The sequence below is a fragment of the Saccostrea cucullata genome, unplaced genomic scaffold, assembly GCF_032062105.1.
Source record: "Saccostrea cucullata isolate Sc308-1 unplaced genomic scaffold, CSIRO_AGI_Scuc_v1 ctg940, whole genome shotgun sequence".
Lineage (NCBI taxonomy): Eukaryota > Metazoa > Mollusca > Bivalvia > Ostreida > Ostreidae > Saccostrea > Saccostrea cuccullata.
The window spans coordinates 82,566-100,542 of record NW_026921347.1 but is presented as its reverse complement, the minus strand read 5'-3'; the positions used below and the strand labels follow the sequence as shown (position 1 = coordinate 100,542).

Here is a 17,977-nt window from a genome sequence, read left to right as displayed (position 1 = left end):
TAAATTTCGGTAAATTACAAGAAAATCATTTCAAAAATTTAAATGAATAGGTCAAAAAATTGCATTGATATTACAAACTAAGAATTAAACATTCGTGGGAATGAAAGGAAAAAACAAAAAATAAATTCATTTGGCATTAGAAATCAGATATTTAGATTGTTAAGGAAATCTAGGAAATGTAAGTAAAACATTTTCAGTTTTTTCTCAAGTTTTGAATCTGCATGTTATTATATATTTACAATTATTTATTTGTTAATTACGATAAATGTACTTTAATTTTACTTTTATTCCAAACTCCGTATTGTGACGACATTTACTAACTGTAGGTCAGAAAATAACTGTGTTGCGATAATAACTTACTGAAGAAAAAATGATTCGAAAATAATTTTTTGGAGCTTGATGAGATTTTTTTCCTTCGAATTTTGCGCATAAAAATATTTACATGTTGATATAAAGATGTTGAAAATCAAGCATATTTTTTTTCTCCATTCTTAAAAAAGCCTTAAAATTAGCGTGTTATACATCTTATTACCTATATTAATGAAATGTTTTATTCATAGCATTTTAATTTTTCTTATCCAGGAGGTAAAATTTGACAAATTTGTGATAACACACATTGAATTTTATTTAACTTTTGATAAATCATTACCCACAATTATTAATGGCTTGTATTTAACCTCAAAAAAAGTTTCTCCTCAATTCAGAAAATTATTCTGCAAAAGAAATGAGGAAAATTTTTGGTCTTGGAAAAAGTTACCGACAAATAAAAAAAATTAGAAAGGAATTTTGAATTTCAATCCAATTGCATTTTACTTACTTTAAAATGATTCACAAAATATCATTGCATACAACCTTGTGACTTCAAGAGTGCATTTTGCTATCAGATTACTAAAACACACACTTATTAATTAAAGTACATACATAAATAAACATATCAAAGAAGTTAACTAAAGTGAACATTTATAAATGATTATTTAGCAATTAGTAAAATATGAAGAAAGCTAAACCGAAATATTTCACATGATATAGCCCTCTTAAATTAACCGCATAAGCCGTTGACTATAATTTATTTTCGTAAATCTTTTATGCAATGTACATGTACATAGTTCATTTCTTTTTCTAAAACAGTATTACAAGAGATGAAAAGTGACAAAAACGACATTCTTTTAACAGAGTTGTCTTTCTTTCCTCAACAATTAAGTTGATCAAAAATACATGTATTAATATCGTATTAATTTCCTGACTTTTTTTATATTAAATAAAATGTAACTATGGAGATAGTTATGATATAAATTATATTATTTATAGAACTAACATATATTGGTTCATTATTTTACTCACGTGACTGACTCTGTGCCCTTTAATTATTACCGATCTCTTTTAAATAAGTTAAGAATTGCAAACGTCTGCAGCAAGGAGAGAAATGACATCAAGGACGATTTTAATACCGGTCATTTTCATTCTCATGGAACTTACTCCTCTTCTGTGTTACGGTAAGTATCTTTATATCTTCTATTTCTTTCTTTCTATCTCTCTGTCTTTCTGCCTGTCTGTCTTTCTTTCTTCCAAACTTCTCATCTGTTATGCATAATTAATTATTCAAATATAAGCAAACTTAATCTCCTTTAAACTATTTTTTTAATTATAAATGAAAAATATATATGAATTTCAGTCAATCTTGCCCTTAAGAAGAACACAGTTATGAGCTCTCAATTCGAGAAATCCAAAGATGTGAGTTCTAGAGCAGTGGACGGAAACAAGGGATTGCGCACGCCCGAATGTATCCTATCTGCTTCCGGTCAGCACCAAGCATGGTGGCAGGTTGATCTTGGAGCGGAACAAAGTCTGTCCTACATACGGATCAACTATCACAAGAGTTTGTTTACTTTTTTTTAGACACAAATAGCTAGGTTACTTAAAAAATGGCTCAAGATGAAAAAAAATGAAGTGAAAATAAATTATAATTTTGCAAGTTTACATGAGAAATGGCCATTAAAAAAACAAGCTTCATTGAATGTATATGCATTCAAGTAAACAAAAGAGTAATGTCAAATATAGAATTAGAATAAAAATACTTTTCTCAATACCTGTTCCTGGGTTGTTTGTCAGAACTGTCGGATATGGAAACAAGGGTTCGTCTAGTAGGCGGAAGATCAGAGGGCAGTGGAAGAATTGAGTTTGTACATCAAAACATCTGGGGAACGGTGTGTGACGATATGTTTCACGGAAAGGACGGAGCGGTAGCGTGTGTTATGGCGGGATACTTACCGTAAGTTTCTGATTATACATGTAGGCTGATCCAAGTTATGAGCGCCGCCATTTTTGATCACGTGACATGCAGCTATAACGTAGTCAGGGTTCTGTTCAACAGAGCGAGTGCTCTCAAATATTTCTTTTGGAGATAAAAGGCAATTGCGCTCGCGATCGTTCGCTCTGCTGAAAAGGTCTCAGGTGCTTTTAAAGTGTCAGAGTTGACGATATACATGTACATGTAGCGACAATCAATTTTAATACCTCGGAAGGCTTCAAATATGAATTTGATGTTTTGGGGGACTAAATTATATAGGCTGTGAATCTTAAGGGTTGTTTTAGTAAGGAGGGATGACCGCAAATATTTTGTCATTTTTAATACGCGTGTATTTTAATTGTAATTTTGTACTGAGTAAAATGAAATATTACCTGTAGATCTACAGTGTTGAGTCAAACTATTTTTTTTTTTTACAAACTATATTCATTGTATGCATATATTCCAGAAACCCTATGATTTAAAGTTTTATTTTATATTTCAGGGATGATGTTAAAGTGCGGGAGGAAGCATACTTTGGAGTTGGTAGAGGCCCGATATGGCTGGATGACCTAGAGTGCTCGGGTGAGGAGATTGACCTCACTAAGTGTAAAAACGCTTTCACGGAACCACCCAACTGTCGACACAACGAGGATGTCGGGGTTGAATGCTCAGGTAAGGTTTACGTGGAGTGTCCACCAAAATTATATCACAAGAAATTATTTTGATATATACACTTATTCAAATATTTACATTCAGTGTTATTATACCTCCGTTGAAAAGCCCGTCTGTCCGTCCGTCCTTCCGTCCGTCTGTTACGCTTTGGGGTACCCATCTCTTATCCGCAACTCCTCTCATACCACTGAATGAAATTTGATGAAACTTTCACAGAATCTTTATTACATATTGCCATTGTGCACCTACTATTTTACTTTTTGATCCGACACATATTTTGGGTTTCCAGGCCACAGCAAAACATGGACTTTGCAATTATAGCTATTTGGAGGCGGGGGGTATCATTTAGTGAGCTCATCGCTCACAGTACCTCTAGTTTTCTCATGAAGTCCATCAGAAATTCACGACGCTGAAATATCTATAACACACAAGAAACTAACATTGACGTCACCGCTCGAGCTCGTTAGAACACACAGTAGGAACTATATGTATTATCAATACTCTAGGAACACCACATGTACAATTAATGAAAAACTATAACCCTGATAACGCGCGGTATTCAATTTGTCGGCACGGCCAGGTGTGTTATAGGACTGACGACATCCCAAAGTATGAATTCAATGCTAAAATATATACATATTATTTTTCAACATATTTAGTTGGGAGTACCATGGCTGGATTTCAAATCTACGTATCCAGTAGTGAAGATTGGTGGAGCGGCCATAGATGTTTTCATCACACAGACCTAACAGCGCCCCCTAGTGTCATGAACGTCACATGCCCAAATCATGGTCGGTATGTGACGTTTTACAATGAACGGAACTCCTCGGAAGTTTACCCACTCACATACTCAAAATTTGCCTACGTTCAGCTTTGTGAACTAGAGGTATTTGGTGAGTAAAAACAAAGATTTATTTGCTATATTTATTTTCCTCGATGGGTTTAGTACAGTAAGACAAAATCACCAGATCTTGTGTTAATGAATATGTAGAATACATGTTTTATCCCTTTATATGCCGATGTTAAATGAAATATAAAATATATGATAATTAAAAAAGTATAATTTGCAAATTAATATAAAGTAATTATTGAGGGAAACAAAAAATATGGCAAACCCTAAAAAGTCTATAAGTAGCAGATAATTGGGAAAAAAAAAATAAAATCGCGGCACAGCAAATTTAGTTTTTGAAAGTTTAAATGAGATTTGCCGGGCAGCAAAGATAGAAATTTGAGTTTGAAATATTTATTTTTTAACTAATTTATTAACTATTGTAAATGTGTCTATTATTGACAGGGTGTCCTAGTGGTAGATATGCTACCGACTGCAAAAGAAAATGTCCTATAAACTGTGAATTTGATCGCTGTGATATTGAGAATGGCAACTGTTTTGCCTGTAAAAATGGTTATATCGGACAGCGATGTGAAACTGGTAAACTTTCTATAAGTCTTTTTAAAAAATAATATTTTTTACTCCTTGTCGACAATAGTGTATATCTCCCATTTTATTGTTTAAGATGCACAAAGTTAAAATGAATTTAAAATATTCTTTTTATTGGATTTGTTTTAACATTATTCATGTTTTAGAGTGTACAAAAGGAAAGTTCGGGAAGAATTGTAGTCTTTCATGTGGAAACTGTCTGTATGAAGAGCCGTGTAATTTTGTTGACGGCGCATGTGCAAAGGGATGTTCACAGGGCTGGAAAGGAGTTTACTGCAATGAAAGTATTTAAATTTTTGTTTTGATTGTCCGTCTCCCTTGAAAGCTTTCATGCAAATGCACATGCATCATATTGCGGTCTTGAAAAAAGGGATCATGGTAGCAGTGTATCACTATAACTTTCTATTATAGCTTGCAATCCGGGATTTTACGGGTTAAAATGCACAGAAACCTGTAGCATACATTGTACGGATCCAATGTCATGTGATCACGTAAACGGAAGCTGCGCAGAAAGCTGCAAGGACGGTTGGGAAGGGGACAAGTGTGACCAAAGTAAGATTTTGGGGGATGGTTGACAGATATATTTCAAAGTAGCAATAAAATTATTAATACAGTTGTAATCTAAATCGGGATGCATTTTATTTTATTATACTTTCATGTTGAATACTAAAATCTGATTGGTTTAGACGCAGTTAACAATCTGTTCTATTACCCTCAGCCTTAACAACACACGTGACAACGGGTAACACAACGACAATGCCACATGCATGGAAATTATGCGCGTACGGTTCACCGTAGAATTCTCAAAACGTCAGTTGCGCGTTTGAAATAACCGGAATAAACATGACGTCAATAAAAGCTTGCATCCGATGTAGCTTACTTGAAAACAACAAACGACAGACGAAACATGCTTGCGAGTGAAGAAACAAAACTTTAGATGATAAAGGACTCGTAGAGTATCAAATAAACAATAAATAGGTCAGTAACTCTTTTTCAAAGTAGTGGGGAGTTTGAAAGCTTTCTAAACGTGAACGAAAAGGCGATCGACGATTTTTATTGATGACAAAGTAAATCACGAAGACATTCAGTATAATAAAATAAATGGTGCCTGTTTTGGAGGGTAACAGTTGAAATTGACACCCCTCGGAAAAACCATTGTCAACCTCCGCTGACGCGTCGGTTGACAATGGTTTTCCTTGGGGTGTCAATTTCAACTGTTACCCTCCAAAACAGGCACCATTTATATAGTATACGTGGGCGCGTGGGTCGTAAATGTTCTCTTGCGCTGATGCTACAAATATCGCAAGGATTTTCGATAGGCATTTTTTTATGTTCAGAAATATGTTTTTTTTTTATTAATAGAATGTGAAGAAATGAAATATGGGAGCAAATGTCAGCACTCATGTGGTCATTGTGTTAATGGTGAGATCTGTAATCAAGTGACTGGTGTGTGTTCAAATGGATGTGCAACGGGATGGAAAGGGAATGTTTGTGATGAAGGTTTGTACTCATTTATACTTTTTTTTTTTTATAATAAATCAAACCTTGAATATTAGAAAGGCTGGGGCAACTCAAAAAAAAAAATTTAAAAAATTCACCAAAGAAGAATGGTGCTCCTTATTCTTCTTAACAAATTATACATCCGTAGTTCCACGAGAAATAATTAGTGTAGATAACATAATTTTAATTTTTCATAGAATGTGATCCTGGCTATTTCGGTTCGTTGTGTCAGGATACGTGTAGTGAGCACTGTATTAACCCCATGTCATGTGACCACGTAAACGGGTCTTGTGACGATGGATGTAAGGATGGGTGGATCGGGTCCAAATGCATCGAACGTAAGTCTCGTTCTTCTTTCACGTTTTTTAAGCAGTTAATGCTATTTCAGCATATCAAAAACGAATTTAAAAAATTGAGTGTATGTTTTTTAAAACAATGACATCGTATAAAATGATAATTATTCTTTTCATGTTATAAACTCACTCTACATGTTTGTTCCTTTACTCAATAGTTTTATAAATATGTAAATTATTCAAATGTATATTTTCAGTTTATTTGCAAACGGGTAAAAACTCTATCAATTTCGTTTGTTTTCTTGGAGTTATGGACTCATATTCATTAAATTTGAAATAGGCTACATGTACACATAAAAAGGATGTAATTAACATAGTGTCTCATATATACATACTATTTTCAATTTTTCATTTAAGAGAATATATTATACAGCCAGTGTTTCTCGTATTGACAGAATGTGAGAAGTATTTTTATGGAAAAGATTGTGAAAATCACTGTGGACATTGTTCTGAGGGCGAATTCTGCAATCACGTGACCGGAGAATGTCCCAATGGATGCGCATCCGGGTGGACTACGGATATTTGTGATCAAGGTAAATCAAAATTAGTGATCTGGTTAATCACTATTAAATCAGACAAAAATTTGCATTTTTCTGAAGTCTTAAATCCTTCAAAGTACATATAAAAGGGAATTAAAATGCTGATTATTGAAATGACGTTTAATTGCCTCTTAAACTGAAGCAGTAAATTGTATTAATATTGCAGAATGTGATCCTGGATATTATGGGCTGATGTGTAAGGATCAGTGCAGTCCACATTGTTTGGATTCTATGTCATGTGATCACGTGAGTGGGTCATGTGATGGAGGGTGTAAGGATGGCTGGATTGGAGCTAAGTGTCGGGATCGTGAGTATACAAAAAACAAACAAATTGTGAGTGGATATATTTCAGATCGTGAGTAGACATAATTTCGTCTTTCATTAAAGAAACAGAACACACGGCGAATGTGACCGGTGGAAAAGGATGCTTACTACCCCTTCGGGTCTTTATCCCAACTATGTTTTTGTAGAAGTCTTTATTTTGCTTTGCTCTTAAAAACATGGCGGGGGGAGGGGGGGGGGCAAGGCGGGCAGAATGCCTATAGAGTCAGAAAAAAAGGAATCATATTAATTCAAAATGTAAAATGAGTATTTCAATTAACTTCTCATTATGAAATTATGAGAAAAAAACTTTTTCTGAGAGAAAGGGGGTCAATGTACGTTTTTTGTTCATTTTCTCAACTTACGTATATTTTTCGCCAGTAAGCATATTCCTACGGAAGGAAGCATTGTCTAAGGAGTATACGTACCTGTGAATCCACTGGACACCTTCTAGTTTTATCAAACACCTCAACACAATTCCGAGGATCGAAGCAAAGTTGACGCTACACTGTGTTTTTGATCAAATATCAGAACAAAGCTTTGCTTTATCGTCACTTTTATCAGTATTATTGTTAAATATATGTTTACAAAACGCGTTTGCATATAATTGAGATTTAATTTTTCACTTTTTATCTGTCGTACTATAGGCACTTCGTCCGTCTTATCCCCCTTCTTCTTAGTATTACTTCATAAGACTTTTGAGATTGATAACTGTACATTATCTCCATATTTATTATTGAAAATTGGGAATTTGTTCTATTGTGAGTATATACATGTAGGCAATAAATATTTAAATAAGGTAATACACAATTGTTTAATATATTCGTCTTGTAAATAAATACTGAGTATATCTGATCGCAATAGACATGGCAAATATTACACTTCAGAATAAACTCCCATGTTAAAATCACTGGGATTTCACATACTCATTATTATTAACTACAGAATGTGAAGAGTTGACATTCGGCAGTAATTGTCAGCTGACGTGCGGCCATTGTTTCAATGGTGAAGTCTGCAGTCACGTGAATGGTACGTGTTCCGGAGGTTGCGCTCCGGGATGGACTGGCAATATTTGTGACCAAAGTAAGCATCGAAATAAAACTCTTAAAATCAAATATACAAAAGAAAGAGAGAGAAAGAGAGAAACGTTGTGAAACATATCTTAAGTTTCTGGTTGAATTGATATATAAGTTTAAGTGATTGTTAATAAACATGTATGTAAGATGATTTTCATAGAATGCGACAGCGGATACTTTGGACTAATGTGTAAGGATGGATGTAGTGAAAATTGTATGGATCCCATGTCATGTGACCACGTGAATGGATCGTGTGTTGGAAGCTGCAAAGATGGTTGGATGGGTTCTAAGTGTAGAACTGGTAAAATTATCCTTTTTTCACTTACGTCAGTACCATTTAAATGAAATAAAATATATAGTCATTTCACTACGAGTTAAAAAATACAGAAGGCATAAACGCAGTATAAAATCCATGAATCGAATTTCTATTCAAAATTCTTAGTTTTAGTTGATTTTAGTTTTTAGTAAAGTAAAACATGCAAAATTTGAACCAAACAGCACAGTCTATTGGGATATTGAGCTATTGATCGATGCATGGAACTAAAACTGTCAAACGAAATCTACTTAATAAGTTTACATACATGTATACCCATGTCTATAAATTGTTTACATTACCTGATAATTCCTACAAAGACTTGATTATAAAAAATGTGTCATTCGAAAGTATGTCCGGAAGGGATGTTTGGAGAAGCATGTAAATTTACCTGTGGACACTGTTTTAATAACGAGATATGCAGCCATCTTAACGGAAGTTGTTCTAGCGGATGTGCATCAGGATGGACTGGAACTGTTTGTGATAAAAGTAGGTACATGTAATTTATACATCCTTTTGCCACTATACAAAATGAACATTAGATCTAAATCAGCTCTTTCCAAGTATTCAATTTTGTGTGCGAAATTTTTTATGATTTTTTCATACAAAAAAGGTGGAAGATAATGTTTTTGTATGGAAGCAAAATTGTCTGTAAAATGTTAATTAGTTATAGCGACGGAGTCCTTTTCAAGCAAGATATTATCATTAGTTATTTACATTCATTTATTTTCAGAATGTGAGTCAGGACTTTTCGGAATAATGTGCAAGGACACTTGCAGTCCGAATTGTCTCGATCCTTTGTCATGTGATCACGTGACCGGAAAATGCGAAGGAGGCTGCGTCAATGGTTGGATCGGAGACAAATGTACACAAAGTAAGATGGTGTATTTTTAACCCTACAGATTCATAAAATACTTATATGGATCTTATAAAACATGTAATATTTTGGCAATAATATGCTCGTTATTTATGACTTGATTGTTCTGAATGACTTTGCTTACAATTTATTCTTTTAGAATGTGAAGAAGGAACGTTCGGAGAGAATTGTGAAGAGTTATGCGGGATGTGTTCGAATGGTGACGTCTGCAGTCCTGTAAATGGATCTTGTCCAAAAGGCTGTTCAGCAGGATGGAAGGGCAAAGACTGTCGGGAAGGTGTTTCTCTTCATAACACTTTTTCAAAAACTCCAGTGAAATAGATTTAAAAAAAAAACGTCATCATTATTTTCATTTTGAAAAAAATGTCAAATACAAATTTGTAATCCAATTACTACATGGATAGAGTAGATGTATTATGAGACACAATAGAGAGGTATTGTGTTTTTTGCTTTCAATTCTCTTTTTTTTTGAAAATGATATTAAATTAATTTTGTTATATTACAGCTTGTGAGCCTGGATCTTATGGGGTTATGTGTAAGGACAAATGTAGTCCGCATTGCCTCGATCCTACAAACTGTGACAGTAAATCTGGGGAATGTTATCTTGGTTGTTTGGATGGATGGGTCGGTGACCGCTGTCAACACAGTAAGTCTTAAGTTATTTTTTTCAGACAGAAAATAGAAAATTAGAATGTACAACCTCATTCATCTATTGAAACTCTCCTTTCTTAATTTCCATGTAAATGATCCCATGGAAAACATGACCTCTTACTGCATGGTTCAGTCACTTCTTCATTTCGCTTCAGAAACATCATATATTTTAGTAAATTATAACGAACATATTCTTTTTTCTTTCAAGTATCAAAATCAGATGGCAGGCTACAAAAAGGCTTTCTATTTGATATTCTTCAGTATTGTTGATATATGTAGCAGATAAATGCAAAACTCAAGCAAATAGAATAAATGCAGTAGTGGCTTAACGAAATAGGTAATCAAACACAAACAATTTTGTCCTTTTGTTTAAATTTACTTTAAAGCTTGTGAAGGAGGTTGGTATGGATCGCAGTGCAAACACAAATGTGGTCACTGCTATAATGAAGAACTGTGCGACAAGGTACATGGTGCATGCGCAAACGGATGTGCATCAGGCTGGGTAGGACAAAATTGCAACAATTGTAAGATATGTTCTTATATGTTTGTTATGAAATTAAACAAACTGATACATGTAGTTGTAATGAAATAATACGTGTAAAATATCATCTCATATTTCTGACTTCAAGTACTTTTCCATTTATTTTTAAGCTTGTACAAAAGGATCATACGGCATTATGTGTAAAGACACGTGTAGTGCCCATTGCGTCGACTCCTCTGATTGTGATCACGTGACAGGATCATGCGCGGGAGGATGCGTTGCTGGTTGGATGGGGTCAAGATGCAATCAGAGTATGAATTTCTCATTAAAAATAGTTGTTAGATACCGGGTTTGTAAGCAATGCAGTTTTTACTATAAAATGTTTTGTAATGATTAAAGATTACAACCATTCTATGTGTGTGTTTATCAGCAGTAAAAACTTGTACCTTCAAATAAGATGAAATTGGAAAATATTTTACCTACGTATTGATTTTATTTATTTAGATCTGGCCTGGGGGCCATAAAACTTACACAAGCTCACTTTTGATCTCAGTCTGACTTTTACCAAAAGGAATATACATGTACAGTGGAAAAAGGAGACTGAGATCAAAGGTGAGCTCGTCTATTGGAGTCTAACTTTTATGGCCCCCGGCCTGAAAACAATTGTATTATAAAAATGCTTTCTCATGTACTCTATACGATGTGATAAGCATGTTTCAGAATGCACTGAAAAGTCTTTCGGTGAGGAGTGTGGCAAGGTTTGTGGCCATTGTTTTGACAACGCCCCCTGTAATCACATCACAGGGGCATGCCCAGGGGACTGTAAAGATGGATGGCTGGGTCAGTTTTGTAACGAATGTAAGTGCACTACACCCACTTATTTGGCTAAAGTGAAGTTTTTCAGCCTTCCTGTGCTGTATTTATGGTGAACCCTTCTTTGGAATAGGTTTTGTAAAAACAAATATCCCTAAAAAGGTTTCTTTCATAGTGAGCCGTTTTAACTAGCTAATTTTTCACATAGCATGTCCTGAGGGAAAGTTCGGAGAAAAGTGTCAACAACAATGTGGTCATTGCGTCAATGGAAACATTTGTGAATTTACCAGCGGAAGTTGCTCAGATGGATGCGCAGATGGTTGGGTAGGAAGTAGGTGCAACATAGGTACAGGGCAATTTGTGAACTTTGATATTGATTTCTTGATTTATACGTATAGTAACACTATTAAATGATCATAATTCCTATTTTGTCATTTCAATTCATTATACGGATAGAAATGTGAAGTTTTATAATACCAGACGATAGCTAAATGGATTGGGTGTTTTTTTCCTTATTTGGTGTTTACCTTTTTACATTTTCAAATCCAGAAAGAAATAATGATATCAATATTTCAGTAACCTTAAAGCTAATCAAGTTTATATTGTCTCTCGGTATTATATAAATTTCAGTGTGTAGTTTTGGTTATTACGGTAAACATTGTATGCAGCAGTGCAACATAAACTGTAAAAATACGAAAGATTGCAACCGTATCAATGGATTCTGCTCAAATGGCTGTGCTGATGGTTGGTTAGGAAAGTTTTGTGATCAGAGTGAGTAGATTTAATTCAATCATTTTTCTGTCAACAGATAAACTAATGTAAGTTTATATTAATAAATAGTATGTCAATTCATAGTTTTGCAAATATGTCAGAATGTACTATTATGTACAAAGTTTATATTTCATTTTTTTTTTGTGGGGGGGGGAGGGGGTTTGGGGGTGGGTGGTTAATTTGTGTGATACTAATTGATTTTAAAGTTTTAAGCTTGTTGCTGTTCATCTTTAGAGATGATGGTTGTCATAATATGCCTTTTTTTATTCTTTTACATACATACACAGTGTTTAAAAGGAATTCCGTTAAGATCCAAGCACTGAAATTGCGATTTAGTGTAATTTTATTTCATACATATTTTATGTACATTTCAGAGTGCCCAGACGGAGTTTTTGGCCCAGATTGTTCCTTTAATTGTGGGCACTGTCTGGGGCAAGATATTTGTTCCCATGTAAACGGGTCATGTTTCTCAGGGTGTGCAAGGGGTTGGCATGGAAGATACTGCAACGAAAGTAAGGACCTAGAATGAATTTCCTGTTTTTATTTACCTGTTAAAATTTGCTGACTTGTAAAGAGGATGAAGTGAATAAAGGGTGGAGGAGAAAACAATATAAAAATGGCTAAAAAAAGGCTTTACCTACTGCCCAATTTCATTCACTTTTATTTCTGCACAAAAGTTTATGATAATAAAAATATCAATTACAAAAATGAACAGAATATAAAACTTTTTAACATTCTCAATGTATTGCAATTTCGTTTATTTCAAAAGGTTGCGAAAATGGTTACTTTGGAGACATGTGTACACAGAAATGTAGTGAACATTGCATAGGGTCTGGTCAATGCGATAGAATTACCGGGTTTTGTGCCAATGGGTGTATGGCTGGGTGGATCGGGAACTTCTGTGAATTAGGTGATCATCTCTTTTTTGATTTTATGGGGTGACTAAAACAAGAAATGAAAGGACACCTCATATGTTCCGTATTTTTGAGATGGTAACTAAAATTAGGTCATGCTTTCATAAGTGGCAAATCTGTGCAGGATTTATATAAAAAAAATTATTTTGAGAATCAGCAAAGACCTGAAGTTAATTTTAATCTCATACAAAGAAATATACCTGATTAAAAAAGCAAATACAAAAATCTGTATGACATATATTTTATTTAAGATTGTCAAAGAATAGTGAACAAATTAATAATTTATTTTAGAATGTCCCATTGGTACGTTTGGTGAGCATTGTATGGGAAACTGTAGTGAGCACTGTCTTAACGTTACCGACTGTAATCATGTGAACGGGTCATGTGACGGAGCATGCGTATCAGGATGGACCGGGAAGCATTGTCAGATAGGTACTAATATGCCTTTTATTATTAAAGACCTTAAACCATCATTTGGAGGTTATTTATCTCAGTTGATTCAATACGAAGGACTTTGATACACCTATGAACAGTTTTAAAAACGAGGTAAATTATTGACGAAGAAATTGATGTAATAATATCAGCAGTCTCGTTTAAAGTCACCATTTCATAAGTTCTATGGTCGATACGATGACCTTGTCAGCAAATACATTCATCAATGAGCCAAATACTGACCGACGTTTTCCGCACTTATTGTTAGTCCATTAATTATACACTGAATCGTCGACAGATACAATTTTATTTCCCGATCTTGACAAAGAGCATATACGGCGGGTGTGACCGGTCGTCAGGGGATGCTCACTCTTCCATCGCAACTGATCCAACCTCTGATGTTTTAGAGATATGTGTTTGCTCTGCTTCTACTATGTATTGTTTAATGGACTTTCTATCTTGAATACTGTTCGTCATCCCCATATGTTTCATTGGCAAGTTCAGTTGTGTGCAATTGATTTTCATGTGCCCTACATGTTTTTATCATTGATTCCTTTTTGATAACATGACAAGTTACTTGTTTAATACATTTTGAGAATCAGAAATTACATGTAGAATTAGAAATTAAAATACATTACAACTATATGAAAAGGCACTAAAATATGCGTGTACTACAACATTGTGATTGGCCAGATATAACCCTTGTTTTACGTCCTTTAAAATTAACACAGGTGCGGCATCATACCTGGTAATACTTGACCTTTCGACCCACATGTATTTTGGCAATTAGACCATAGATCTTATAAAAATTAAAGTACTGAAAGTACTCATGGGAGTTGAACATTGTTATCTGAAAGATCTCACAGGAAGTATAGGAACATCTTCATGCATGCAGATTCAAGTCAGCTAGAACTGATTTGTTAGAGATACAAAACGAAACATTAAAAATGATTTCTATTGCATTTAAATAGCCAAGATCATGGGACTGCTCTTAAATAAGCTGCAGAATTGTAGCTCTCCGAAAAAAAAAAATTGACAGACCGGAGAGCTACAGTGCCATCCATTGAAAACACTGTATATTTATTGCACACGAACAGTTAAGTTTAGTTCTGGATTAATTCTTTCTAATTCTTACCTCAATAATTTGACCAAACCAAACAAACAACCCCCACCACCCCAAAAAAAAAAATAATTTTTTCAAACTCGAAAATACTATTTTGTTGTTAGGGTTTAAACTTCTTTCAGTACCATTTATTACTAAAACTCAAACACTACCCTTATATTTCTGAAACATTTGAATCAAAACGCCCCCTACTCTCTTGAGAATGTGTACAAGATATTTGGTCCCAAGAAACAAACAAACAAACACTCTTTATATTCGATGTTACCATCACCAGACACTAGATTGTCATTTTCTTCCTCTGATTAAAACAAGTATTTGCTATTCTCTTTTGGGTGTGAATGTTCTTTTCGGACACAATAATTAATTTTTATAGAACTCCATGCTTATCTATTTTATCAAATGTATCTATCTTTATAACTTAGTCATTAAGTTTTGTTATTCCATAATTTTAAATTTCATTTCAAGTAATATCTATATAGAAGTAAGTATGTCTGAATACTTTCCATTTTGTTTGTTTTACGTTCGATAACTTTTCAATCATATTGAAACAATACCACTTGCCGATGGAGCTACCTACATGTAAGTCTACCATTTTTACCTATACACGGCTCTCAAAACCATTGATAAGTGAGGGATCGTTTTGTGCAAGCACATACTGCGACATGGGATTTCGGTTTATATGGTCTCATCAAAAAAGTTTATCTCCAAATGCATCCCACATGATTCTAACCTGCGACGTAAGGATCAATTAACACTTTACGTTGAATCTCTAGAGCAAACTATTTTAACAACTGCGCCACACGAGTGAGACTTAAAGTTTGTGATTTTGATTTGATTCAAATGTAATTAAAAATCAGATATAGTTTAATGAGCTACTACAAGAAAATAGTTGTAATCATGAGGAACGATCTTGCTCACGTGCATAGATCGATCATTGGGGTTATTATACCATTGTGTCCGTGCATACGCATGTATTCATTAATCTTAACTGTTTTAATTATATTATAAAATCAAGTGATACATTTTATAAGGTAATACTGCAATACAAGTACACACACATTTTTCAAGTTCAGATTTGCTGTTGTACACGTGACCAACTGAATGCTGATAAATTTATGAAATTAAGGATGCAAAATTAATGTCATTTGAAATTGTGTGATCGAATATTAACAACCTTTAATGCTTTTATTTTTTCCCTTTACCAACGTAAAAAAAATGAGTTGCATGTATCTGGTCTGACAAAAATTTTCCAGTCTAACAGATCATTTTACTTGTCAGAGCAAATAAATATTTTCCGCAGTGTTTTTTTTTAAAGAAACGTTTTTCTGTCTCTTTATTGCTGAAACATATTGAAAGAAGTTAAGTTAAACCTTAGCGTTCCTTTCCTTACATCTTTGTTTACGTCTCTATATTTAGACAATCGCGTCTTGTCAAACCAGTTAGACCAGTTGTTGCTCCTTGGATGACCTAGCACATTTTGTAATGGAGCGTAGTGGAGTCAGCCGAGGATTGCCGAATGATAAATGACGGAAAACTGGGACTTTTTTTTCATACGGAAATCAAAATGTATGTGTCATTTCTCAAAAAAGATGACAAAAATATGCTATTCAAATTAAGTTAAATAAAATTCCATTTCATTTACTTTCAAATCATTTATAAAAATTAGATTAATTCAGAAAAATGAGATGGACTATTTTTATTGCGGAAGTTTCTTCGAGTTTATATAGACTGGTACGAGTTTGTATTAAATATCACAGGGAAGTAAATTGGGCGAGACAGAAACACCACGACGGCCGCTATATAATTCATTGTAAAATTACTGAGCTAGAAATCGCGTGACAGCCTAGGGAGTCTGTTCAACTCCCAAAAACTATGCTGTTACTTTTAAGCGAGACTAAACTCTACATGTAGCAATATGGATGACTAATGGGGCAAAAACTGTTTTTAATGTGCACAAACAATTTCACTTGATAACATCATTAGACATCAGATACTGTAAACCAACTTTTATTCGCGACGACTTTATTTCGCGATTTACCAGGAGTAAAGTAGTTTGCAACGATTAATTTTCCAAGCCTTTTTGGAACTCTTCTTTTAAATAGAAAAAGAGACGGTAAGGACCCATTCGCGGCGAGAAATATTTGCGATGAGGAGGCTCTCGCGAACCTCGCGAAAATTTCTCGCACGCGAATAAAAGTTGGTTTACAGTATTGTATTTCATTTCAGAAGTCAATGAGATAAATGGACTACCTGCTGATATGCTACTTGGAATCGTATTTGGAGTGACTGCTTTATTCATTATCATTGACATCATTATTGTTGTTGTGGTTTTAAGGTGAATTTGGTGTTACAGATTCACAATATTTAACTTTTTTTCTGTAAGGATAACTTCTAACATTGCTTATGAAAGTACAAAATTATATTATAATGAAAAATTGAATTCGCTGTTCTCATAAAAAAATTCAAAGGAGGATTACAAATTTTAAATGAAATTTGAATCCTAGGTTCACGGGAAGGTCTAAGGTCGGAGGCTCCTCATTCCCCCGTCGCCTTAGTATTCTAAGTGTGAATTACTACGCCGATGTTAACAGTGGGAATCATGCAGCTGATAGACAAAATACAGGTATTCACGTATAAGTAGAGTCACATCAATTTTTAAGTAACATTCAAAGAATTAAGCAACTCGCTGTATAGACATCTCTTTTTATAGCAATTTTAAAAAGTATGTGTATATCATATTGAAGCTATCACTTGCAGATGCCAAAACAGGTTAACTGTTTAGAGAATAAAAAAAACCTGAGATATATTATGAATTTAATTTAGATGGCGGGCATGTATTGACTACTTGTGGTCGATCGTTCATCCAAGATAACACAGGGTAAGAAACTCTTAATTCTATCGCAATCAGATAGTCGACAGGGGATGCTCACCCCTCCAGGGCACCTGATCCCACCTCTGATGTTTTGGAGGTCCGTCTTTGCTCTGCTTCTAATTTGTATTGTTTTATGGTCATTTAATTTTGAATACTGTTTGTTATCTGTATATATAATATCGTGATTTTATTTTCAATTACCTCTGTTTTACGTCTGTGAAATATTTCAGCAAAAACAATCAAATATTTTTAACTAATGCAAGAGGAAAGATATAAAAGATGGAATTTTTTTGCTATTTTTTTTTATTAGGGCATTTACGAATATCGTTAATAAGTTATTTTTTATTCAATATACACTAATCATTATTTATTCTATAATTTTCTTCCTATATGAAACATTTCAAGGGATTATATTTATCAATTTAAATGTTTTTAATAACAGTAGACAAAGTTTTATATGAAGATAATTTTATTAGTAATATATATTCTGTTTTACTTTTATGATTTCAGTTTACACCACGAACAGATGAATTATGTTTCAAAA

The 17,977-nt window shown here is 33.9% G+C and overlaps 1 protein-coding gene across 1 annotated transcript; it reads left to right on the top strand.

Moving 5' to 3' along the window:
- Window positions 1-2,103: 2,103 nt before the first annotated feature.
- Window positions 2,104-17,623, top strand: LOC134259791 (multiple epidermal growth factor-like domains protein 6). The gene is made up of 27 exons (XM_062742394.1): window positions 2,104-2,269; window positions 2,790-2,959; window positions 3,619-3,852; window positions 4,254-4,388; window positions 4,544-4,681; window positions 4,809-4,949; window positions 5,760-5,897; window positions 6,095-6,235; window positions 6,646-6,783; window positions 6,956-7,096; window positions 8,056-8,193; window positions 8,347-8,487; window positions 8,851-8,988; window positions 9,233-9,373; window positions 9,516-9,653; window positions 9,882-10,022; window positions 10,414-10,551; window positions 10,679-10,819; window positions 11,229-11,366; window positions 11,530-11,667; window positions 11,952-12,092; window positions 12,467-12,604; window positions 12,862-13,002; window positions 13,298-13,438; window positions 16,788-16,896; window positions 17,066-17,184; window positions 17,385-17,623. Exons 1-27 carry the CDS (start codon window positions 2,121-2,123, stop codon window positions 17,441-17,443), a joined length of 3,765 nt encoding a protein of 1,254 aa, XP_062598378.1. The 5' UTR covers window positions 2,104-2,120; the 3' UTR covers window positions 17,444-17,623.
- The last annotated feature ends 354 nt before the right edge of the window (window positions 17,624-17,977 follow it).